Source organism: Patiria miniata, unplaced genomic scaffold (genome assembly GCF_015706575.1).
Source record: "Patiria miniata isolate m_02_andy unplaced genomic scaffold, ASM1570657v1 HiC_scaffold_24, whole genome shotgun sequence".
NCBI classification, from domain to species: domain Eukaryota; kingdom Metazoa; phylum Echinodermata; class Asteroidea; order Valvatida; family Asterinidae; genus Patiria; species Patiria miniata.
Genome location: NW_024037063.1, coordinates 4,973,851 through 4,993,603, shown reverse-complemented (window position 1 = coordinate 4,993,603; position 19,753 = coordinate 4,973,851). Strand labels below are relative to the sequence as shown.

Here is a 19,753-nt window from a genome sequence, read left to right as displayed (position 1 = left end):
CTTTTTACGTTTCGATCTAATTTCTCGATCTTAAAAATCTTATTCTCATCCAATTTTGAGTGAAGTTTGTGTTAGGTGAACAAATGATGACTTAGCAGACAGCTTAATTTTTGCCATTTGTTCATGATGGATTTGATCTGTGTTCCTGTCTGACCAAAAAAAAGTATTTTCCAGGGAACTTTAGGACGACGATGTTACTGTTGTTACAATTTTCAAATCTGCTTCATTTTTTTTGGGGGGGGGGGTGGGGGAGTTGATAATTTATTTGATGTTAGAGGTTTTAACTGAATCTTCTTGAGCATTTACATTGGGAAGTTTCAAGCCTTACAAAAATCCAACACTGTTCAGGCGGTGGCTACAAAATTGTACCCACGGTATGTCGTAGCAATCGGTAGCATGCAAATTTTATGCGACCCTTCGCCAGCCAATAGGAGTCGACTGATGTACTGTGACATCAGTAGATCACAAATGTGGACTAAGCTGTTGATTGGTCAAGTTGGCTGACATGTTTTTGTAATACAACAACGGGTTACGGACGAACTAATAGAATTTAGAAAGCACACGCTGAATGGTCAGAATCTCGAGGTCAAGACGCAGCTTTGTTTTGCTTAATTAATCGCCAAATCTGAGACAGGCCTGCCCCAAAATAAAGTAATTTTGCAATTCATCGTTTGCCCGACCGAACGGTTTAATTTTGTGTCAATTCTACAACAAGCTCTAAACAAGCATTGATTTATAACAAGAGTACCCAAATATGGTCAATGTTGTAGTAAAACTGAAACAAATGATAGGCCGAGAGCTCCAAGTTCCACCTGGACTAAATATTTACCTATTCACACGTAAATCCCTTGTGCTGATTCATTCATCGATCCCCCCCCCCACCTCCCCCCCCCCCCCCATCTCCCCACTAATTGCATTATGTCCCTGTGTGTCACCCTTCCTGTATCCGTCCGTGGTTTCCTGCCCTCTGTGCTGTACGTGGTTCCCATCAGCTGCCGTGCATGAGCTTGCTTGATTAGCGACTCACGTTCCTGACTTTTTTCGGGGAGAGGCGTAAATGCCTCTACGCATTTATAACGAGATGAGCAAATCTGTTGTCATGGTAACCACTTCATACTCATTCAAGTTTGCCAACAAGCAAGTGTCTTATTTTGCATTCTTAATAACTGGAGCAATAATTATTATTATTTTTTTTTTGCATATTACATATATTACAGAAACAGAGATTGATAACACACTCTATAAATTTTAGTAAATCAAACAAAAAATCTTTTAGATTTCCGTTAATTATTATTGTTATTATTATTATTTATTTGACCTCAACAAAGAATTACAAACAGTGCTACAAAATCAAACAAAAATTACACAAAAGTGGTTGAAAAACACACAACAAAAGGAACGTAAAAACATGTAATTTAAATTTTAAAAAGAACAAAACAACAACAAAAACAACAACAACAAAAATCTATTTTAATAGATTTGAATACTCAGTAACCATGGCATTCCAAACAATACATCATTTATATTTTAATTCCTGTTCCCTCAATAATCTTTTCTTTTGTGTCTTCATAGAATTTGTGAGAGGTTCTTGAACAAAATGTTAATCAAGCTTCAATCTTAGAATGGGCTAATATTAAAACTCACCCATAATTCACGCTAGAATTATACAATTTCCTTTGGAATTTTTTAGTACCTACATACATTTATCACACTTACTCAATAATCCAACAAACCCACAGGCTACGATGTATGTAATCTGCATGTAGCCTTCTTCTGACCTTGCGAAAAATGTGGCCTGCATATTTCCAGGGGAGCAGAGGCCGTAACCAGATACCATGCATACTTCTCTCATTACAGGATAGACCGGCTCCTGCAGTGTGATTTATTATTACATTGCGATCTGGAAGGCAAATGATAATAAACTGATTTTAAAAAAAAATTGAAATTTGTTTCTCACTTGCATCAAATAAAAAAAGAACCCTTCTTCTAAGCTTATAATTTAAACATCATGTACCGTACATGTTACACTTTCGTATCTTTAACCCATTTTAATTTGTAAATTTTGAAATTAACCTTTGGGTTCTAAAATTTGTAGGAAAATAAGGAAATTAAAGGTTAGGCCTATTTTTAAAAGTTGGCTAACTTAATATTAAAGTTAAATTGAAAGCCAGATTATTTGGCCACAAAAAAATTGTGAATGATATCATTTACAATTGTGTCTTTTTAGTGTCTACTTTTTATATTTTTTTTGTGTTAATGATACATGTAGGTATTTAATTTTGATGTCATTTAATTATTTTATTGTTCCTACATTAAACACCCACTCTTTATTTAAATGGTTCAGGAAAAAAAAAGGTCCCAACTTCAACAGTTGAATGTTGGTGTGAACAATTTATGGTTTAAATTTCAGAGCTTTTACCTTTTCCTATTATAAAAAAAAAATAGATCTTAAATTGTTACCTTATCTTGCGTCGTGACATGTAATTCCCTGCGATGGCACATCATCAGTATGCACGCAAACTCTACGGCCCGCTGTCCAGGTTTTTTTATTGGCACGTCAGCTTCAGCTTTATGATATATTACATCTTAAGATAATTGAAAATGAACACGGACCCCCGCAAATCACTGTGCGGCTTTTTGAAGCACGCTCGCATTGTTTCCTCCACCCCTGCGTCCCCCGAAGCTAAGAGGATGCAATTAAGGCCTTGGTGCACGATTCTCGGATCGTGTGCCTAATACCGTCGACGCATGCGATTCACGCTTCTACAACCCCCCCCCCCCAAAAAAATTCTGTCAGTTGACGTACGTGCGAGTGTATTTACACACTATGAGTTTAGTAGCTTGCGTAGTAGTAATTTTCGCGGGAAGCAGCTGAATCGAGAAAACTCATTAGCATATGAATAGCAGTCCAGCCTGCCACACTTATGCACGATTAATATACCCATGGGCTTATTTTGATATGCGGATCCTGGACTGTACCATTTGTCTAGCGTAGGGGTAGAAATCATCTGAGAGGAAATTTTATTGTGGTTGGGTTTGTTTACATTTTGCCTTGGCCTAGCAGTAAAAAGAACTGTCGCCAACAAAAGAAGTGTACTATTGGTGGTATCTACCCTGTCGTTTTTATCATGGTTCATTTTCAACACAAAATACACTGTGTTTTTTGTAAAATTAGAGGATCTCTTTCTTTTCATTCAGGCATGCCACTTTAGTCCTCGGATCATCTGATTTCCTCATTTTTCCCTTCACATCTGTGTCATTAAAAATTGAACAACACTGTCTTAATTCTTGTAAAGATTGGAATTGCCTCTTGTTTGTTACTTTCCAGTTGCATGGCTGTTTATTGGTCTTGTTCTAACAGCAGGGAAACAGTATTAGTCACTTGGTGACATACATTGTACATCTAGCACCAACCCCCCCCCCCTTCCCCAGTTCTATTATTAATTGATTTATTTTGTGGTAAATGACTGATGACAAGTTGTGTCATTTGACAAGACTGATGTCATTTTGTCTTCATGCTTCATTACCCCCTGGCTTACTTCACACCCCATGTTGATATGCTAATGAGCAGGTCATAAAAACAGCATCAACAAGGATTGTGTGGGGTTAGGGATCTTCTCATCAAGTTTGTTTTTACTTTGTTCCAGGGATCTAATCATGTACCAAAACCCCAGAGCCTTGCAGATCAACTGGAGACTGTCAGCATAACTCAAAACATTGTACAGCATTTCTTGTACTAATGTGCCTTTTGCACATTAACCTTTTTTAACCCAAACATTCCTCAATCTGCCAATGTCATCATTAAGACATTAATGAGTCCATTATTGAGTCCTTCAAAGTGCCAAATACTTGCACAAGGTAATGGCCCTTTTAAAGGCAAAATATTCAGGGAGTTAATTATGTATAATTTAATTCTGCATTAGTACATACTGACCTGAACATGTCTGATGTAGACTTTAGACCTAAGCGTTGTAGTCCTCAGTATATTTTTTTCAAGTTTTTTTTATATCCCATTCTTGTCTTTATTGAGTTAGAGGTTCACCATAAATAACTTAGCCTTTCCCGATAGTAGTGGTCTGAGTTTGCGGGTTTGGTTTGTTTAGGAATCATCTATGCTTGAAATTGTTGTGGTCAACCAGAACTGTTCAGGGTTACCAACTCACAATATGTTCTCTTTGAAAATTCAATTTGACACTCTGAATTTCAGAAATGTACTGAGACTTTTGATCCACTTTTTCGGGGACAAATTGCCGCTTTCTTTGGCGATATTTTCCTCAAGTTGTGTTGACTGTATGGATGCTCGTCTTAATTGTGTCTTCCTTTCAGTTGGGTCGAGGAGTTGCCAGATTTAGAAAGGTCTTAAAATACATTGCAAGTTTCCTGCGTTACACTTGATGCCTGGCCTTGGGAGTTTGGGGTTGTGTTGATTCCTGGCAAAGTAGATCTCAGGTTATTTTGAAAAGACGTCTCATGTTTTTCTTTAAACAATGCAGTCCTCTGTAGTGTTGTAGAACTTTGAATGTGTTTTAGAATCATTTTCTTGAAATGTATCGTATCTTAATAATAATATTACTCTTCACTGAATAAAAGTCTTCACCATGCTTAACTCATCCCTCCCAGATAATTTAAAACTCACCAGGAGGTTGTGGAAGATATCGCAGGATGAAAACAGGTTCATGTACCACCCAGCCACTGAAATAACTTCATGTGGAAGCAGTGTTGTAGTCGAATCCAACACAAGTCCCTGCAAGTCCATTACAAGTCCATGACAAGTCCATCACAAGTCCATCACAAGTCCCTGCAAGTCCATCACAAGTCAATCACAAGTCAATCACAAGTCCATCACAAGTCCATCACAAGTCCATCACAAGTCCCTCACAAGTCCATCACAAGTCCATCACAAGTCCATCACAAGTCCGTCACAAGTCCATCACAAGTCCATCACAAGTCCATCACAATGCCATCACAAGTCCATCACAAATCCATCACAAGTCCATCACAAGTCAATCACAAGTCAATCACAAATCCATCACAAGTCCGTCACAAGTCCGTCACAAGTCCGTCACAAGTCCGTCACAAGTCCATCACAAGTCCATCCCAAGTCCATCCCAAGTCCATCCCAAGTCCATCACAAGTCCGTCACAAGTCCATCACAAGTCCATCCCAAGTCCATCACAAGTCCGTCACAAGTGCTTCAGTCTCAAGTCAAGTCACTAGTTATTCAAATTTACAAAAGCATTCCTTTGTCATTGGTCATCCTGTTACTTGTGACTGCACTTGTGACTGGACTTCAGATATAGGCTGGACTACAACTGTGTGCAAGGATTCATGTCGACTGAATGTGCCAGTGAGTTTGTGCACAGTTCATGATTTGGTTCATAGGGAAATAGCAAAAGTTTGTGTCAATTTGAACAGGTGTATGCCATTTCTAAATGGCCTTTTTTCAAAAGTGCAATAACTGAACTCTATTCACAGATAATTATTCACAAAGTTCCTACTACATGTAACTATTTCTGGAGGGAATAACAATTGCTTGTCCTTTGGAACATCAAGCTGTTCAGCAGAGCTTGAACTGAAGCATGAAAAGAGGTGCTGTTAACAATGGTGTCTCTTTTCTCCTGTACTCATAATCCTTGGGCGATAAATATACAACCAGGTTTGGATAAGCCTAGCTAGTGGATGGGACGTATTGTCTGTCCCAAATTTCTTTTGGTTCTTGTTTGTTGTGGCGATCCTGTAGTTGCCATTCATTGAGGGGCTTCACTGGACCCTGTGGTCCAACCTCAGCAGGTCTGGGTATGGCCAGAGCTGTGGTCAGTGGTCGCAACAGGTGAATAGCTTCTACACCTCGTTAGTTTTCTTCTGGTTCTTTCTGATCCCTTCATCAAAGAGAAGTGCCCCCTGTGTTCCTTGTTGCAGTTATCCCTGACCCTATTAGAGCGTTAAACCAGAATCAATACCCAGAGAGTAAACTCAGAAAAAGTGCAACTCAGGCAAGCGGTTAGCTGTTAGGAGCACATGGTTGAGGGTCCCTCCGAGTGTGGATTGACCACCCCTGTGACCTCAAATGGTAGAGTCTGTCTGGTGCTTGACAGGCAGATGAGGTTGAGGCTGAATAGCAGGGGAACAAAGACCGTCCAATCAGAGCGCTCGGTATTGTGTACCCTGCCCACTTAATTCAGGCCTTGGGCCTTGGGTCCTAGCTGATTATGCGAAACCCGCGGCTTGCATAGTATGTGATAGCAGAGCATCAAAAGCTGGGGATTTTAATTTTGTGGTTAGAGAATTTCCTATGCCAGCGCTTATGGAGTGTGTGTAAATGCATGTGTGTGTGTGGACTGCCTACGTGCAATTTGGGTGGCTTTGTTTCGGCCGGGGATAGTAGTGAACAGATGGAAGGGCCTAACAAGGGCCTCATGAATGCTACGAGAATCGACTGCTGCATAACACCGGGTCAGACCCTGTAGTGTAGCACCCTATGTGTACCTAGTCCACGGCAAACCCAATCTGCTTTTATTTTTCTCGCGGACCACCACGCACAAAACCCCTGGATTTCTTTATTCCTGCTCTGCTAGAGTGTAGCCTCCAACATGCATGCATCAAGGGCTTGGATTCCTTGTAGCTCATCACAGGACCCGCCCGATTTCTTCCCGATCATCACCTTGTGTTTTCTCCCGCACGTGGATTTGTGCTCTTGACAGTTGATAACACATTTTTATTATTTTAAAAGCGACAACCCGGATTGAAAAAAATTCCCACCGGATTCAAAAAATCAGCTCTGCGGTGATCACATGGATTTGTGAAAATATCTCAGACCGGCTGATACCTCGACCGTCTCATTCGTATTTTTTTGTGAATTACATGGTAGTTGGCTCTCGTCCAAGGAAACTATACTACTCGAGTCCGAGTGCTGCTGTCGTGGGAACCTGACTTCAGAACCGACTCATGTGCGTAAACAGAAGACGGCATCAGCTGGTTCCGTAGCGACAGCGTCGCTGACCTCATCCGATAACGGCATCTCAAATGAATTAATTTCTCTTCCTCCGTTGTTCAGGAATTAAATAACAGTTGACGTCAGTTGTTCTCGCTTTTCTCCTTTGCCGGTTCGAGTAGAGGATTAACCCTGTTCTTCCTGTTTGCTTTTTTGGTATTTTTCCTCCTCGTCGGTAGGTTCCGGAGCTAACCATGGAGGGCTCGACCAATGGGAGCAGAGCTAAAGCAGGTCTCCCTCCCTTCCCGCAGCTGACAGCTCCACCCCCAAAGGTATGTATCCACATTTCTACCGCGTAGATCACACAAAAAATGTTTAAAATATCACTCTCCGTCTAAAAAAAAATACAGTTAAAATTTTCAGAAAATTTCTCTCTTTTTTCCCATCGTGTCCATGTGATAAACAACTGCCAAATCATGTACCGGTACCTGTCACAAAGATAAACACTGGTAATCCACACCTATTTATTCGCTAAATCTATTTTGATATATTCATTTATTCTTTAGTTTTATTTGTTCCCAATAACATGAAAATAGCATGATTTTTCCCTTAGATGAAAGCATTTGAATAGAAAAGGAGAACAAAGCACAGATAGATTTCACTAACTTATTCAATTAGTCAACTAGAAATTCATTAAAAAAATAAAAATTAACATAGTAGCATGAAGGTTCTTTTGTTGGCAATCAGTCATAATATAATTGATTCTTGTACACCAGCACTTACAGGGAAGTTCTTTCAGAAATTAACATTCTTAACTATCCATTCAAAAAATTACATTCCAAGAAAACTAGTTCCACGACATTCACAGACAGAACTTGAATATTTTACCAAAAGCATAAATGTTTACTAAACTAGTAAAAGTATCAACGACTTCTTATTTTTTTCTTCACAATTTTAAACATGTAATAGTTTTTAGCAGGGTGACTGGTTCGACATTTTGCATTATATTTTGAGCACTTGAATTTATTGAATATATAAAAAGAATTCTGTTGGTATTTGAGAAGCAACTGGGTTTATTTTCCTACTTTCTATATTTGGTCAGGCAAGACAAATTGCACCTGGCACAAGGGTACAACCCTGTCCATGACCAGAACACAAAGTGAGCAATTACACCGGTTTTCCCTCGTTGGAGTGACATTTACAAATGTAACAACCCTCAATAGTGATTGTTCACCCATAGAGAATGGGCTTCACCTGGCAAATTGCTCCTGGTGTCCCACCAAACAGGTGTAAATCAAATCTTTGGGGTTTGTGGTTACCGGTTCTGTGGGCTGGCGCTGGTGATAAGGTATTTGATGTTTATTTCTAGAAAGAGATTTATGGTCTCTGGAAAACATGTTCAAGTTTAGTTTTGGATTGCTAACAAAGAGCTCGGTGTACTTTTGTCAGGTGATGTCTCATTCTGTTCCCTGTGGAATTTTAAGTTGCTAAAAGGATTGAGTTTCATCCCGAACAAAATGTATTCCATTTGTAAATCGCTATTTTTGTATTAATACAATAAAGTTATTCACTTTTCAGTGAGACATCGACCGAAAAAGAAAATCAGCCAAGAGGTTTAGTTATTGAATTTATCACTTCACAATTTTGAATTGTTGGCTGTCATTTCCGTTCTTGCGAGGTAGGCTGGTTCCTGCCCCATAATCAGTATCAGTAATGTAGGGACCGGGAGCCAGTCTGCTTGTAAAGCAGATCTGTTTGTGCCCCCCTCCCCCCTTAAAAAAAATAATCTATTGCAATCGTCCAGAAAAAGGTAAAAAAGAGGTTTTTGGGTGAATGAAACATATAAGTTGAAAATGTTAATGGAAAAAAATTGATTTGTTGGAGAACACGGGGAATTGAACACAACTTTAAATGTTCAAAATATCTGGTAAAAAGTTGTCCTTTTGGGGAGGTGAAAAATTGTATTTACATAATTTGCATTTGTTGCGGGTGATGGTAAAAAGAATTTCCATGTTTTCATTTTGATGTACTTTATATTACCGTACATGTGTTTGAACAAATTTGAGTCTACAAATTGTTTTTTCAGTGTTTCAGTTGAATACACCCGCATAAAATACAATTTACAAATTAACAAGAATGGATACTGGTCCATTTTCTAACTTCACCCAAAACAATTTCTAGGACTGCAAATTCATCGTATATGGGGTGAATGCAATGAAACTTAGCTTCACAGAAAGCCAAAAAAATTGATTGAAAACAAAAATCCAAGCCCATTTTCCTGGGGGGCGAAAGGTTACATAAAACCACAAATTGCAGTAAAAAAAAAATCATGTTGATACAGAAATACAGCAACCGCACGTCCTAAATTTCTCTCACAAGAAATCCCAAGTACCATTTTATTCCCAACATAAAAACTTCAACAAAAACAACCACCCCACCATTTGCAAAACATTCCTCTGTTATTTGTTAGTCAACTGAACTCCCAAACATAAAACCACAGATCCAAATATCACCCAAGGTAATCCCTCATACGAAAATCCCTCAAAATGTCATTCCTGCCTATTTTTATCAGTTTGGCCATCCATTTGACACGCTCTTCACTCCCCCCCCCCCCCCCTCATACCGTACCTGTCGACGACGTCAATGAGAGGGTATAGGCCATATAATTTGCTCTTTTACCACCTCTATACTTGATGCAATCGTTCAACAGGTCCTCATGCGTCTCCCACTTGAGGCATTATTCTGTACAGGTGTGTAATTCAAGACGTGTACATTACGTGTAACATTATGTTTCTTTTGTACACGCAAACCCTAGGGTGCTTTAACATTCAAGACAGTTGGGTACACGTTATGAGAAAAACATGTTCATGTAATGCACACTTTTCAGTAGAGGTTGTTTACAATTAAAAAGTTCTATTTTCTCTGTCGTGGCGTGGCGTATGGTTTTTGAAGGTGTTTTGTGACAAACATTTCTCACCGGAATTTTTTGGGCAGAGATTTGTTTTCAAGGACTTGTAAATATTTCAGTATAAATGCCACTCCTCACTAATGTTACAAATAGAAGCAAGTACGCGGATCTCAGACAAACATGCTGTACGAACTACTCGCGTGAAGATTACGCGCTCGCTTGCAGCGAATGTATGCGGCCAGTGCACGCGTGATTGTTCGAAAGTTTGTTTGAGTACGTACGGCACGGAGCAAAATTGACGTCATTAGTGGGGAGTGCTATTAACGTGTGTTTACATTGTATCTTAATGCAGGGGTGCATACCTATGTTCCCCAATACCGATGTCCCCTGAAATCCCTACCCTATAACCCTAACCCTAGCCCTAATCCTATAAGGATATCGGGGAACATCGGTAGTGGGGAACATGGGTATTGGGGAACATCAGGCAGACCCCCTTATAAAATGCAGAATGTACAGCGTGTACAGAAAATACACACTGATCAACACTATCAGAGAAAATGAAACTGCGGGTAGATTTGTACATGTACATGTACATTAATCTGGTTCAGTTCATTGAACAATTGCATCATTGCACTATGCAGGAATTTATTGGGCGTCGACCTACATGTACACATGTACGTGTATACTTCTATATGATGAACAATGTACATAATACATAGTGTACATACATGTATGAACCGGTATCTGTCTATCATTATCTACAGAGTGTTATAGTTACATGTACGGTATAATGTGCACTACTTAAGTGATTTTATTTATGTGCATTCATATGACCTGATTAGTGGTATGCCAGCGCCATGGTTATGCAAAGCCTCTTAATGTAATCCAAGCTCATATCTGATTAGAAAGTGTAATGTGCATGGACAGATGGGCATACACATGTATACAATGTATACATAATGTACCATACATGTACATTGTACAACCATGTACATGTACAACCATGGAGGAATTATTTCTCCGTGGTACATGTTCAGATTAGAGCACTCCAAATTCAAAACATTTACACAGCACATTTCAAAGCATGTTAATTAAAATCAATGTAGACGATTGAGCTACATGTACATTATAGCAAATGAACAAGCTTTTCAAATGGTTACATTTATACAAGAATGTGTGATGCTCCAAAATTACCTTTCTGTTTCTTGCTATGTACAAAGTACAATATAGCAAAAACTTTGTTTGCTTTATGTAACTGGAGACCCTACTATTTTGTCTAAATATCTGGTTAAAAAAGTGTCCTTTTGGGGAGGTGAACAATGTTATTGACATTGAACAGGGTTTTCAAATGGTTACATTTATACAAGAATGTGTGATGCTCCAAAATTACCATTCTGTTTCTTGCTATGTAGCAAACACTTTGTTTGCTTTATGTAACTGGAGACCCTACTACGGTATTTTGTCTATCTGTACATACAATGTTTTTCAAGAGATTTGCAATGCGCAAAACAAGAAGCCACTGAAAAGGATGGTATGTACAAGTAAATGAACAAATGCAATTTATTATGATCTACTTTTCAGCCTTTAGCCCTCCTCCCCGCAAAAAGAGCAAAATGCAGATGGCCCTCCTCAGGTATTTTGTATATCTGTACATACAATGTTTTTCAAGAGATTTGCAATGCGCAAAACAAGAAGCCACTGAAAAGGATGGTATGTACAAGTAAATGAAAAAATGCAATTTATTATGATCTACTTTTCAGCCTTTAGCCCTCCTCCCCGCAAAAAGAGCAAAATGCAGATGGCCCTCCTCAGGTATTTTGTATATCTGTACATACAATGTTTTTCAAGAGATTTGCAATGCGCAAAACAAGAAGCCACTGAAAAGGATGGTATGTACAAGTAAATGAACAAATGCAATTTATTATGATCTACTTTTCAGCCTTTAGCCCTCCTCCCCGCAAAAAGAGCAAAATGCAGATGGCCCTCCTCAGGCCCTGCTGGCCCCATTACCAGAGGTCACATGAGGTCAAGCAGGGTCATCATCTGATGAGGCCAGACATTATGTAATGACTCAGGGGCTGAAGGACCCTCTCTGAGTCTGAGATCATGGACCCGGTTGCCCAAGTAAGAGGCTTCGTGGTGAGACTGACAGGGTCCTTTTCCTTTTGATGTAATTGTCTGAAATTTATAAGTTTTGACTTGTTTTGACTTTTTGACCGAAAGGTACATACCGGGTACATGAGTTAGAATAAATATGTGCTTGGCTGGTATTAAACAAATACCTTTAAAACCGTCTTGGGGGCTGGCCATTATCCACGTCCAGGCCCCAAGCCGGCCTTAAACGGGTTTAAAACCGGCACATAGGCCTATCTATTCCCTTAACAATAACAGCACATACAAAAAGCCTCACATTTGCAAGACTTTTTATTTTCAAAATACATGTACATACTTAAAATGTTTGCCCAAATGTGGGAATGAAAAGTTTGAGGTCAGCAAGTTGGCCTCAAAATTCCAGGTAGATTGGGTTACAGTAAACACACTAATGTTTATGGACATCCTACATACATACTGTACATGTAACCACTGAAAAAAGAAAATTCCCTGTGCCCGAAACCTCAGACCATCATCAGAAACTGTTTTTATTTTCAGCCCTAACTTTGATTCAATTGGCCCAGTATGTGACTCATTTCCTTTCATCTATGAAAGTTGAAATCCATTTGTTCGGATAATGCCTCTTGAAGGTATACGCGGCAGTGCTATACATTTTGATATTAACTTTTTTTTGTCTTCCGGTAAATTGCACAAACGATTCGTATTACAAAATGAAGATCATTGGATACAAACTTTAGAGACACGAACATGTTCACGAACATAGTAGTTGGCAGATCTGGTGCCAACGCAGACGACCACGATTCCACACGTGGTGAAGCCAAACGTGGATTATCGCCAATCTGTCTGTGGCGGCCGTAACGCGTCGTGATCCGGACCACACTCAGAGTGGGACTTTCCCCTTGTTCCTACGCAAGATGGCTCGTTGCCAAACCAAGTTGGTTCATTCATGATATGGAAACCATTCATGTCGCGTCATCACACATCCATGATGTGTTCATCGTCGAACATGTGTGTCCAATTTTTTCCCCTAAAACTGCCATACCGGTAGTGTGGTCACTCTTAAAGGAAACCTCGCACCATAGTTTTGTTTGACAATGTCATACGTGTGGTGTTGTAAGTCAGTGGCACTGTGGCAATATAAAATATGTTCACCGTGCTTTTGTATCTGTTGTTACATAACACGCTTTAATCAACTCGGAAATTCGAGGTGTTACGCATCATTTTAAAGGTCACACTTTGTTCGGGGTTGTACGGGATCTATTTTTGTTGCGAGGCTGTATTGTTCAGCTGCAGGCCTATGTAAAGAAACATCCGAACGACCCGTGCGACATGACCCCACGCATATCTATTTTCGTCCGGAGGGGTTTCCCATTTTGGCTCGGTGCCAATTAATGCGTCATGTGATTATGTGGTTCAGGATGGAAGCTGGGCGCTTACCGAGTCCGGCCGAACTGGTTGTGATAATGACATCGGTTCTTCACTACTTTGTTACGTTGGGATTTCAACGGGGAAAATTCCTGCAGTAAAAAGTACCGGCATTGAAAAATTACCGGAGCCGTATCCTGGAGTTCAGGAGGATATGGTTTGTGCTTGAGTAGGATTTTGAAAGAGTTCATGCAGACTATCTGAGCTATGATAATTAGTTTTATTACTATTAGCGGCTGTTTCAAAATGTACATGTACAAATTGTGCAATGAAACAAAATAGTACAGCCAGTGCAAATGTACACTGCATACTTCCTGGTTTTGTTCAAGTACGTGTATAAACATACAACTGTTTTGTGTTTGACTACTATATTGTATTTCGCTTTCACTCTTGCTGTGTTTAATGTGTTGTAAAAAAATCCAAAGAATTAGGATAACAAGCAAAACAGGAAAACAGTATATGAATGGTACAGTCTTGACTCCATTTAAAAAGAAAATGGAGAACCATGTAACTTTTAAAGCAGATTTGAGGTACATGTACATGTTGACATGAGTGTAAAGTAGTGTATAAAAAGACACTACCGATACTGGTACATGTGGAACAATCGTTGATGATTTTGTTTGAACAAAGCAGTTATCTTTGCGATGTTTATTTGTGTGTTCGTTTGAACCGTGCAGTATAAAACCCAGAAACTAATGTACACAGTATCACCCATATTGGAAGGCCATAAATCAGTTCCTTGGGAGTTTCCATGGTTTGGCACTCAGTGCGTATTTTACACTCTATTTGTGTGAGCCCAACGCCCCTTTACCACCCGGCCTTGTGAGGTCACACCACACATGCTGGCATACAAGCACTAAGGGTCATGTTGGATAAATACATGTCTGATATGAATATGATATGACGCAGACAAGAGGGTTTTAGTTTTTGTTATTTTGTTTGGCTGGGACCGTTGAGCAGGTGTGAAGGAGCCCATTGGTGTGGCAGGTGGGGGTGGGGATGGTGTGGGTCAGCGCAATCGCATATCGATTAAGAGCTGTTTTGGTGTCACATGTTTACACATGTACAAGTACTTGTTTTGACTTGCTCTGACATGCACACATTTGTGTACATGCCTGTACCGTACATGTAGGTGTCAACACTGGTGTAAACCTTCGTGTACAAAAATATGTAAGGTTACATGTACAGTTCTTGTTGACATACAAATTGAACATGCAAACTGTGAATTTCATCGTTCGCACCATGAAGGGACGTGTGTACGAAGTCCATAGACGATCTGTCACTCTGTGGTGCACCCGACTTGAACCACTCTGCCAAGGAAGCTAAAACACCGCTCAACAGTTTTAATTGCAATGGATGATTTGAAAAGATGTTTTTTCAAAGCAAATCACATGAATCGTTTTTCAGAATAGCCTGCTTGCGATTGGCCAGATGATCCTAAACGTGCAAACATGACACTTCCTATTACAAATCTTGGCATGTTTGCATTTCTGTTGGTCTCCAATTGTTGTTGCTTTTTTTTTTATTCATCTGTGCAGTCGTTTGTTGTGGTACTCATGTTTTGGTGATTTCCCACGTCACCCAGTTTACTGGGACTGTCTAGCCAACTCATTATAGCCTGACACTGTGGGGCATTCTCCAGCTACATAAAGGCGTAGTTGAATGGAACTCCCCCCCCCCCCCTACCAAAAAAAAAACCTCCCAGCCTTGCCAACATTGTTGGAGTTTTTATTGGTAGTCGGTGGGGACTGGGGTCACTTGGAGTTTCGTGGGCTGGGCTTTCCCCACTGACATGGTTGACAAGTGTACCAGCAAATGTTGTAGTCGAGTTTCTTCGGAGTCCCAAAATATATATTTCATAATGAAGCTGAAAGGTAATGTACAAACATTGGCAAACATAAAACAACAAAACAACCAATTGTTTTAATCAAATTCACCTGACTGGACCGTAAGTGAAAAATAGTCTCAAGCATCCTGTGAAATCCATTTCTGAAAATTACAGCAAAAGCAAATGTTTAATAATGTTCATTTTTGTCCTTATTGTATTCATAACTTGCGTTATAATGTTAAAGTATATAACAGCCGTCGAAGTAACTTTTGGGCAGCCAGGAGAGAGAAGGATTCTAATAGGGAACAAAATGACGTAAACAGGGCGAGTAAAAAAAATTAAACCCAAATGTTGGGACCATTGTTTTAGTGAAGTTCTGCATGTAGCACTTTCAAAATCTAGGATATGAAAGCCCAATTCATAAGCTTTCTTTTAGTACAAGAATCATTCAAATCACTCATGTACTCTTTAAGTTACAGAATTTTAAACACAACCACCACTTTAAAGTTCTGTCCACGGATTACAAAAAAGTTCAGTGTTCTTTCAGCAAAACGAAAACAAATCACATAGGGATGTGTGTGAATTGTTTTCGTTTTGCTGAAAGAATGCACACCTTTTCTGTGATCCGTGGACAGAACCTTAAAACGGTGGTTGTGTTTAAAATTCTGTAACTTGAAAAGTATGTTAGTGATTTGAATGATTTTTGTACTAAAAGAAACTTATGAATTGGGCTTTCATATCCTAGATTTTGAAAATGCTACATGCAGAACTTCCCTAAAACAATGGTCCCAACATTTGGTGTTTTTTTTTTTTTTTTTTTTACTCACCCTGTACCGGGTGTATCATGTTTTGCAAATAAACTCTTCAAGTGCTCAAACTACACGGTATAGTTTCATATTCCAAGTTTGCAATTCATTTCTTCAGTGAATTCAACACCGAAACCACTGCATATGTTATAAAAAGAGGAGTTGACGCCCATTGTGAAAATGCTTTCACGGTTTGTTGATTTGTTATGCACAAATCATCCCTGCAATTCACAATACTTTACAACCGATGACTGACCTTCAAACTCTGTTGTGACCAGGAAGGAACAGGGAAATTAACGGTGTTCCTTTGCTACCGGACGTGGATTGGTTTCTTGACAGGAAGTTCCTTAATAAACCTGCGCTCAACACTGAAAGATTATTTTCTCTAGTGTAGGCACACACATGCTGTGTTTTCTTTTTACATGGTAAATGAAGGGGAACTCTTGTGTCTTTAGACGGTTTTGAAATTCTTTAAAAAACCAACCTCGGTTATGTTTCCCTGGTTCAGATGATGCTTGATTGTGAGTATGAATGTAGTTGGTAGCTTTTGAAAGAAAAAAGAAAAGTTTTAGATATTCTTGTGTGTGCATTTTCAAAGGTTAGAACTTGTATGTACATGTACATGTACATGTACACTATACATTTACATGTGCATGTACTGTACATGTACATGTACATGTACATGTATGTGGTCCTTGCTCTATGGTAGAATATTTAGCTTCTTTGTTCATTATTCAGGTACATGTACATGTACATGTACATGTACCATGCGTGTACTATTAAATGTGTCATTCCTTAAATTGTGGGTCCAAAAAATGGGACATTTCTGTGTTCCCGTTACACCTGACCTGTGTAATTTGCCTTGCAAGTTTTATTTAAAATGACTTCAAACTATTGGTTTATTTGTTTGGCAAGTACTTTGCTTTACATTATTTATTACTCTTTTAGAAGGCATTAATTAAAGAATATGTCCTGAATTTACACAATGTTACATATCAGATGTAAGAAGGACACGAAAAAAATTGAACCCTAAATTTATGGAACGGCCCAGTTTTATATCCATCTACATTTACTCACTAGAAAACATGGCTCAAGATACATGTCATGGCTTAAAATAATAGCACTACAAAAATGACTGAAGAAAGTTACAACTCTCACCTGCAAGGCATGGGTATAAAATACTTGAAAACTGTGTACCAGAAAATTACACTTCCATGATAACAAAAAATATTGAGGACAACAAAAACTGTACCAAAAATGATGTACATGTAAGTATTAAAAAAACAAATCCTGGAGTTTTATTTTATGACTATTAAATACTTTTGCTTATATTATATTTTACGACAAATATTTTGCTCAGTAGCCTGCAGAGCAGTATGTTATCTTCACATCATGCTTCAGTGAACCAACGTTACTCTCACACACACACACGCACATAAAAATTCCCTGTAAATACCAAGGGTCAAATCAATATATAGAACCACATTAAGCTGATCTGGGAGCGAGTGTGTACAATATGTCCATGTAGCGTGTGCATATTGGCAGCCAGGCATTTTTTATTATTAGTGTGTCCAGGTTCTAATTGCCTTGCCATAACTTGCTGAACGTTATGAGTCAGTGCAGTTATGCTTGAGGCTATGAAACTGTTACAAAATAATAAATTATGCAGGCTTGTCAGTGAAAATTGAAAGTAGTAATGAATTAATTTTAAATAATAAAATTATAACGTAGACTTGTTGATACGATAGGAAGTGTTATATATTGCATTGTGTCAATTTAAAAATCCACAATTTAAAATGATTTGATCCAATGTTGGTAGTTGTGTCCTTTGCAAGACAGACTTAATGCAGTGCCCAAAGTCATTACAGACAAAATATTAAGACAAACGAAAAAATTGTCATACATCTTTTATTAGTTTCCCCGATGAAAAACCATAAAATAAATCATTAAATTTACTCTTTTTTCTTTCTTTATTTTTTCCAATGCAGAATGGCCCGATTGAGAACCACAACTCGCCAACCGCCACCCTTCCCCATCACAACAGTACAGCTCCAGACTTCACCAAATCCGACACTTCCACAAGCGCGCCGCCGCCCCCTCCCAACATGAACTGGGCCCCGCCTCCCCCCATGGTGAACGGGTATAGCAGTACCGAGGGCTACCCAAAGATGAATCACTATCCACCCCCGGTGGAAATGACGAAAGCTGCAGAGAGGGGAGGGGAGGGGTGGAGAGATCAGAATGAGGCGGGGAGCGATGGAATCAAGAAGGAGCAAGGTCTTGGGGAGACGGTAGGCATCCCAGTCCCAGCCCATCACCATCATCATCATCACCCCCATGCCAAGTACGCCTTCGCTGCATCCAGCAAGCCAGACAATGCAACCACCTTAACTTCCTCATCGGCGAAGGGTCCAAGCAGTTACCCAGTGGCACCCATTGCAGCCACCAGCAAGCCCACAGGTAGCCCTTCCCCGCCAACACACGGACAGTACTTTGACAAGAAAGTACAGCTCCCCAGCACTGCTGCCGTCGCTGCCAAGGAAGCACCCATGATGAACAGTAACCACCCCCATGCACGCCCGACCAGCATTCAGTCCTACCCTTCGTTCACCTTCCCAACTCTAGGCTCATCCAAACAGAGTGATCCACCAACACCCACCAACCACACCCATGACAGGGGCACACCTGACCACAAAACCAACATTGCGACGACACCCGCATCTCAATCTCCGTCATCGGAGAGAAAAGCTCTGTCTCCTGTAGACGCTGCAGAATCCCTTCTCTCCCTAAGCTCCTCTATGTCAGCCCGTCACTTCCCGTTCCCACCTGCCCACTTCTCAGGGAATCATGAGCAACGTGCACACGACCAGCGCCCCCATGAACAGCGCCCCCAGGAACAGCGGCCTCACGAAAAGCGTCCACCCCCAGGCTTCCTTAGTAGTGGTCCTTCCTCAGAATCTCCCTCGCCATCCATCTCCGCCGTTCCCTTTCCACCAAAATCTGAACCTTCAGAAAAGAAACCCAAATTGGACAAGCACCACAAGACAGACTCCAAGAGCAAACCCGACCACAAGCTCCCTAAGTCTGAGCTAAATAGGCCAGGTGGGATCACATTACCTCCCATGACCATGACGGGTTTCCCTGGTCTACCAGTACCCGGCGTCATGCCTTCCACCTCTCAGAGTGGTATCTCGGCCTCTGCGGCCATGAAATCCTCTGGGAGGTCCCTCTACCCTCTGCCCAGTCAGACGCTCCTGGCATCCTCGACGAAACACAGCACCAGCTCCGAGATGGGGGAGGGCAAGGCATTGGAAGACAAGGAGCTGACTCCTAGGAAGTTGACCCCAGCAGAGCTTCATCGGAAGATGCTTGAAGAAGACATGAAAGAAGAAATGCCTGATTGTGGATGCTTAGGTGAGTCTAGAAATACTCTGAGGTTTTTCTCCTTCCTTCACTAAAGTCATCTCAATTCATTTGTGAAAACCAGTCTTGGGGAGTTTTCAAAACCATGGATGTGTGTCCAGTTTCAGTTGCAGAAGTTTGACTTGTAGGACTCTGGCTCAATATAGGTCCATATTCTATCGACTTTAGAAATCATGCAGCCCTGTAAAGTGCAACACTATTCAGAAGCCTCTAACATCTGTCTTTGTGAAACCATTTGACTTTGTTCTTAACAACCTCAGTTAAGTATGTGTATGGTTCCCCATGTCATGTTGTTAAACGCATAATTGTTTTGTCCATGT

At 40.1% G+C, this 19,753-nt stretch overlaps 1 protein-coding gene across 1 annotated transcript in view; it reads left to right on the top strand.

Annotated features, from left to right (window-relative positions):
- LOC119731821 overlaps positions 1–19,753 on the top strand; it is a 35,525-nt gene that overhangs the window by 4,163 nt on the left and 11,609 nt on the right. The window contains exons 3-4 of the mRNA XM_038205093.1: positions 7,171–7,263; positions 17,999–19,424. Of these exons, the coding sequence (XP_038061021.1) occupies positions 7,171–7,263; positions 17,999–19,424 (1,519 nt within the window). The remainder of the gene's footprint in view (positions 1–7,170; positions 7,264–17,998; positions 19,425–19,753) is intronic.